This window comes from Centruroides sculpturatus, unplaced genomic scaffold (genome assembly GCF_000671375.1).
Source record: "Centruroides sculpturatus isolate CEXI.00-Female unplaced genomic scaffold, Cexi_2.0 scaffold590, whole genome shotgun sequence".
Lineage (NCBI taxonomy): Eukaryota > Metazoa > Arthropoda > Arachnida > Scorpiones > Buthidae > Centruroides > Centruroides sculpturatus.
In genome coordinates, this window is record NW_019384761.1 from 165,391 (window position 1) to 173,264 (window position 7,874).

The 7,874-nt window shown below is 24.3% G+C and overlaps 1 protein-coding gene across 1 annotated transcript in view; it reads left to right on the forward strand.

Annotated features, from left to right (window-relative positions):
- Positions 1–7,874, forward strand: part of LOC111628800 (kinesin-associated protein 3-like) — a 103,901-nt gene that overhangs the window by 41,183 nt on the left and 54,844 nt on the right. Inside the window, exons 7-8 of the mRNA XM_023372645.1 lie at positions 5,320–5,456; positions 6,632–6,719. Coding sequence (XP_023228413.1) covers positions 5,320–5,456; positions 6,632–6,719 — 225 coding nt within the window. The remainder of the gene's footprint in view (positions 1–5,319; positions 5,457–6,631; positions 6,720–7,874) is intronic.

Sequence of the window (7,874 nt, forward strand, 5' to 3'; positions counted from 1 at the left end):
GTACAGAAAAATATTTAAATCATTTATAAACAAATAATAAAATACATATTATTCATGAAAAAGTTTTTACTTTATAAATTATTTTATTGTAGACTTATTTTAATAATTTATACTAAACATTATAAAAAAATCCTTAATTATATTTTAAGTTAACATAATCAATAATTTTTATATAAATATTATGATCAACTGTTACATATTGATGTTTTTAACAGATATAGAGGGACAGACTTGTTTTATGTAAATTATTTTCACAAACATGATATGTATAGAAAGAAAGTTATGAATATAATTTAGCTAATATAAGACAAGCAGAATAATATTGACTAAAATCAAAATCCATAAATAAAAAATATATTTTTTTTCTTGTAAAATGTTTGAAAGATTTGAACTAGGTAAATTTCTATAGAATTATATCTTAAGCTATATACTTCGAGTAATATTAAGTTATTTGGCTCGTATAGCTTTATAACTTTTCAATACAATAATTAAATGTCTAAATGATAGACAAGAAGACAATGATGAGTAAGAAAGTAACATAAAATTATTTTTTTAAAATAGATATGATCAAATAGATACAGACAAGAATAATTAATTGAGAAATTGCTTATGTTCTTAGAATAATAATAGCAATTAAACCTAAAAAAATTTTACTCAGTGAATTCTATGACAGTATAATGAAACAAAGAGAAAATAATATTCAAGACATAGAATTTAAATAAACTTTTTATTTTGAATTAAAACCTGTTATAAAGTAAAGACATAAAGTGAATTGAAATAAATTTCATAATTTTTTCTAAAACAAATAAATGATAAATATTATTAAAAGTTATTAAAGAATTTATTTTGAATTACTAGATAAATGTAATTGAAATAAAATTTGCATACAGTTAAAAATATTTATATAATTTTATTTTTGATTAGGCAGAACACTGTATCGTAGAAAAAGTGGCACGGTTGGTGCCAAATGAACATCAAGATTTATTAAACATAACTCTTCGTCTCCTGCTTAATCTCTCCTTTGATTTAGATTTACGAAATTCAATGGTGAAGATTGGCTTGTTGCCGAAACTTGTAAACTTGATTAGTAAGTTTACACTATATATATATTAAATATAAACTTAGTAATATTAAATATTTAATATATGTGTAATTTAATTATTAAATAAAACAAATTAACAGCAAAAATTTTGTTATAGTAATAAAGATTGTACTACATGTTTTCTTATGTGTATGTTTTTGAAATAATATTGCCATCATAATTTATTTCCTTATAGATGTTGAAAGACATCAAACTGTTGTTCTATGTATACTAAATCATATTAGTATGGATGATCGATGTAAATCTATGTTTACATATACAGATTGCATTCCAATTGTAAGTATATTGTTTTCTTTATAAAACATTTAACAAACTAAATTTCATCTGTGTAAATAAAAAAGTTGTTATAAATAAAGATTCAGTTCAGTTTAATATAATTTTTTGACATAATTTTTTTATCATTTGAGTAGATTATCTTATTAATAAATTTGAGAAAAATCATGAAAAGTTTTATAAATATTTATATTTATCTACTTCATGATAAAACTTATTTTTAGTAATCTATCAGAATTAGACTTGCATTCACTTACATGAGGCATTTATTCATACAGAATAATTCTTCTGTATAATTCTAGTGGGATATTAATGCAACAGAAGTTTAAATCTGAATGATAAACACACTGATTCATATTATTCTTAAAAATCTAATAACATCATTCTGTAAAGTGTTAAAAATTCAGATATTAATCAAAAAAAGAGCATTAACTTTTTTATTTATATTGTAATCAGGTATTTTTGTATTCACAATAACTTTATATTACAATAGTTTCAAATAAATTCTTGTGTAAATGTAAAAACAAATTTGATTAAAATAAGAAAAGTTTTAGAAATAAAATAAAATTTTTTTAAATGTAATATAAATGTTTATTTTTATTTATTCTTACATGTAGGTAAGCCATCAAAATGAAAATATACTTATTATGAACAAAAACATATTTTTATTAAACATAAAATGGTAAAAATTGAAGTTTAAATAAGATAACATATTGTATGAAAAAAACATGGACATTTTTATAATACTTATAATTGTATGAGAACCTTTTTTAGGAACTTGTTACATCAAGAAAAAGAAGTGCACAAGAATTAGAGGATACCTATTATTTTTTTAGATATTATTTTAACAGAATTGTATTGCAATATGTTTGAACTTTTAAGCTCTCTAATGTTAACTTAATTAATATATAGAAAGTCTATTTGCATTACTTGAATTAAAAATTGTTGAAAAATTTTTGGACTTTAATAAAAATGATTCTAATGTATCTAACTTTTTATTTTATTATAAATACATGAACTTATAATTAATTGTTTTTTAAGGTTATGAAGCATATATTAGAATCTCCAGAAGAAAGAATACTTCTTGAATTAATTGCACTATGTATCAACTTGGCTGCTAATAAGAGAAATGCACAATTAATTTGTGAAGGAAATGGATTAAAGCTTTTAATGAAACGAGCATTTCATTTTCAAGATCCTTTGGTGATGAAAATGATTAGGAATATTTCTCAACATGATGGACCAACAAAAGCTCTCTTTTTAGTGAGTAAATTTTTATTAATTAAATTTATTTTGAAAATGAATACATTTTCTTGTTTTACTCTAAAAGATAAAAATAATTTTGAAATTTTTTAATTCACTTTTATGTGAATAGAACATTATTGATTATATAAAATTTTGTATTTAAACTAAAATATTTACTGAAAATTTATGTAAATAAATACATAAATTTTTATTATCACTATATAAAATTGAAATTGCTTTTAAATCTATCCTTAATAAATTTTTAATGAACACACACAATTTAATCTTTATCAAATTAACAGTGAATTTAAGTGTATATATAGTTATAAAATAAAGTTAGATAAATATATAGATAAATATATAAAATAAATCTGGTTTACTTAAAAGAAAAATATTTTGTTTATTTCAGTTGCAATGTTGTAATTTTATTAAATGCAATTAATAAAATTTCATTCAAAAGTAATAAACTACTGTACCTTTTTAAATTAACATTTAATAAATTTGATAGATAAAATGAATAGTTAATACATTTAATAGTTCTGAATGATAAAACTATATATTCAAATATAGTTTTGATATTTTAAAATGGGTCAGCAACCTTTTTGTTACTAAGGATGCAATAAAAATTTTAAAAACCATTGAGGACACAGCTTAATTTTTGAAAAAAATCACAATGTTGTGATAAATAAACAAAAAATTATGTTTTGAAATATGTATGTGTGACCAAAGGGTCGGCACCACATTGGTGATTCCCATGTCAGTACTGATACCACTGTGTCCTTAGGGAAGACACAGAAACTGCTATGGCCGTTAGGTTATGGCTTCACATGAGTGGATGTATGTGTAGGTGATCAGATTTGGGATGGAGGACATTTAAGATACAGAGTAGAAGAAATGCACTCTACTACAAGTTAAATCAAACAAATACCTGTTTATTTACTCATTAGGTTATACACTTCCAACTATAATAGCAAATCATTTAGAAGTTTTTAATTAAGTGCGAGAGAGAGACAGTTTACTCTTAGGTGTGAGATGGTAAATACCTGTGGTTGTTGGGTTTCCTCGAAGATTGGATGCTTTATAGGTGGAGATGGCTGACTCATTTGATAGTGGGTAGATTTCTTACTTATTGGCAATAAGTAGACAGACTCCTGGTTTGTAGGATGTCAGGTTGCTCAATGTGAGACCTTCTGATGAAAGGTAGGAAGGTAAATGAATATTGTCAGAAAGACTGGTAAATATAGGTTGGCCTAGGTAATGATCAGCGGCAATGACAGTACAGGTGGCAGAGTGTGGCTGAATCCTCTTGAATGTAGAGGCTGGTCGCGAACACTCGATGATGGGTGAACTCTCGTCATCGTTCAATTCTCTCTTTTATTTGGGAGGGTCTTTCCCCTTAGTTCATTTTTCAATTTTTGGAAAAGTTATTAATCTAATAGGCAAATTTCAGTGTTAGGTTCACGATACATAGTCAAAAGTGACACATCTTCTGAATGTGTCACAGTTGTAAGGAAGTGAATCTGGGGTAGAGATACAATCACTTCCTGTGATCTTTATGGAGTGTTGGAAGAAAATATATAATTTTAATGTTTCATGTGTACATTTTAGATGTTATTCTTTGAAAATTCATGTTTTGAATAAAAATTTTCTGTCTAGTCTGCGCTCTCGCATATATTTATACAAATTAAAGATTTGTATAAATACATGCATGTAATAACTAAAAACTGAAAATTAAAAGTTTGTACAAAACAACAAAATCAAATTAAATAAAATTTAAGTATATATATATTTGTGTTTACATGACNTATTCCATTCAAAGAAAAGCAATGTTTTCAACAAATAATTGCTTTAGAAAGTGAGGCAATTCCATTGGCGCATACCAAAATCATGATTTTTTACTGTCGCAATTTTTTCACAGTTTTATAGGAATCGTAATTATAGGAACCTTAATTATAGGGGGGTCTACTGTATTCATTTTTTTGTTGTTATAACTATATTCCATTCATAGAAGAGCAATGTTTTCAACAAATCATTGCTTTTGAAAGTGAGGCAAATCCATTGGCGCATACCAAAATCATGATTTTTTTCATCTAACATTAATAACCATTATTGCATATTAAATTTACACAAAGGAATATAAAATAAGTCTATTACTGTTTACAAATATTTTTAAACTCATTCAAATGCAAACCATTAAATATCTAGCAATAACATAAAATGGACTTGCCCCAAAATCAACGGCTCATATAGAATTTTGACTTAATATATGTTACCTTGCATTATACATTACTTTGAATGAGTTAAACTAATTGATAATTAAAAACTTTAGTACTTTTACCAATATTACTTTCTTTATAAATATTAGAAAATTACTGTATATTTACTTTACAATCGTATTATTATTGGCCACACACAAATATAATATTATTAATAAAAAAATTAATTTAATAAATATAATAATAATACCATAAAATTTAATCATTTTTTAGAATTAATAACATCTTATTGAATAAAATGGTACAAATTATAACAAAGGGGGCTTACTTCATCTTTACACTTTGTATTAAATAATTTCTTTGAAACAAAAATTTTCTTTTCTTATATTAGATGAAAGAATATTATTGTATTGTATAAAATGATTGAATTTAAGATAACTAGAATTTAACTTTATGCTATTTTTTATTTATATCCGTATGTAGAAACTCTTTTGGGTGCACTTGCAAGAGTTCTACGAGAAGATGGCAGGAAAAGTATTGATTTGAGTACTAATATTGTGTATATTTTCTTCTGCTTCTCTACTTTTTCACAATTTCATTCAATAATTGCGCAATTTAAAGTAAGTTTAATATGATGATAAACTTGTAATTAAACATTTAGTTTTAAGAAATTTCAAATAATACTTTTAATAATAATAAATAATACATTTAAATACAGTAATCCTAATTATTAATTTTTCAAGGTAATATCAACCAAGGTGTTTTGGACAATTAAAATCTTGGATAATACAGAATGTTTGGTACAAAGTGATTGACAAAATACAAGAATATTGTTATAAAATCAGTTTTATGATGATTACAATTAAAGTTTTTTAAATCTTTTTTCAAATTTATATTGTTTTGCAAAGTCAATTGTTTTTACAACTTCTAGAATACTTTTCAAGTACCACACATTTTCTGGCTAAGATTCTTGAAATAAACTGTACTGTACTATATTCTCGTGTCTTTTTTGGCAAAGTATACTTTCTCAAATAACTGCATTATCTGAGGTGAATTGAGAAATGCTGAACCTTGGTTAATTGGAACATTACTGTATAATATTTCTTAAAAATAATATTTAAAAGAATTCTTTAATAGAATGTAATAGATGTATTCTGTTAAACAATCTGTCTTATTATTTTTATGTAAAGAATCTTTTCATCAATAAATTTTATATGATAAAATTCATTCAGAAATAATAAAATTATAATTACTATTAAAAGTAAAAGAAGGCTGAAAGGATAACTGAAGTTCAATTAAATAACTTTTAAAATTAATTATAAGGTTATAAGCAAAAGTATGAAAACAGTGACCTAATTATTATCTATGATCTCTTCAGAAAAATAAGTATTTGAGAGCCAGTTGACAAAAATTTGTCAATTTGCTTTTTATTTTATTCAATTCATTATCTTTCATTGAATGTTACATTTCCTTTGTAATATTTTTAACTTAATACTGTAGATTATTAAGATAAAAATTAATTTTAACTAAAAATAAAATATTCTAATTTGTATTTTTATTACACATTAATTAAATCCATATTTAAATAAGCAAACTGTAGTTCATGTAATGGAATTGAGTAAAATAATGTGATTATTCTGTTAATGAAATGCTCTAATCTTTATAAAGTTTTGCATCTGTATACATATAGATGCAAAATTTTATATATGTGTGAGTCTGTGTGTGTGTGTGTATATGCATTCATACAGAATTTTAGAGAATATGTAAATAAATTGAAATTAATTATTTATTGCAGATTGGTTCTTTATGCATGGATCTAATTGATTATGAATTGAAACGACATGATCAATGGAAAGATGACTTAGCCAAGAGAAAGAATGCTGATATCCTTTAAATTATTTTAATTTTTAAATAAATAAAATAAATTTAGTCTAAAAAATGTTAAATATAACATAATAATTCTATTAGAATATACATTCATTATCAACATTATATTTAGAATACAATCAAAACTCCAGTTTTGAACAATTCGGTTTATGAACAAAATTTTGAACTCTTTTATGCCCCAGTTGCCATACAATAACTTGGTTGCCAAACAAGCTACTCAGCAGAGCCGGCTGCTGATGGTCAACTTCTTATACTCCTTTGTAACTTCCTCCTTCAAATAGGACATCTATTATATTTACCTCTAAATAGCAGACACTCTAAATAACAGATGCCATCGTCCATAACCTATCTTACAAAAACAGAAAGCCCCACCTTCAATATTCTGAAATAATTAATTATATACAAAATATTTTAAAACTAAAACAAAGAATTAGTTCACCTATGAATTTTGATCATAGGTGGCTAAATAAATAAAGACTGGGTAAATAAAGAATGGCTAAAAATAGGAATAGCAGAGGAGGACAGATTGTAAAAAGCTGAACAATATTCAATATCTGTTAGAGAAGATTAATCTGGTTAAGTTGTCAATCATCATTTATCGTCATACATATTAATATTATTAATAAACTTATGACTTATTGTTGGAATTAAGCTTACAGTACCAAGAAACTATAAACTTTTCCTTAGTTATTTATTTATTTGACAATAATCTTAGTACAGTAGTAATGAAAAAGAAACAGTTTTAAGGTCAAGACTACAGTATTTATTTGGTGAAAGTTTAAAGATCGTGATATGAAGGCAATTTGCTGATCACTTTAAATTGTAGGAAGATATTCAGTTTTATTGAATTTATGACATAATTTATGATCTTAACAGCTTTGTGGTGGCTAAAGTAATTTTTAATAACTCATTTATTGGAAAAAAAGAAAAAATGTTTGAAAAATTACTTCTACTCAATAACTACAAAGCAGACAAATTATCATATTGGTTTTTATTAGTTGCTTAGATCATAAATGACATTATAAATGCAAGAATACTGAAAACATTTTTTTACCCCTTGAAGTGGCTAGCAAATTGCCATTGTAACATGACATTCAAACACTCATCGCCTAAACCCTTCTGTTCATAATAACAGTTTCATTTTTCTTTTT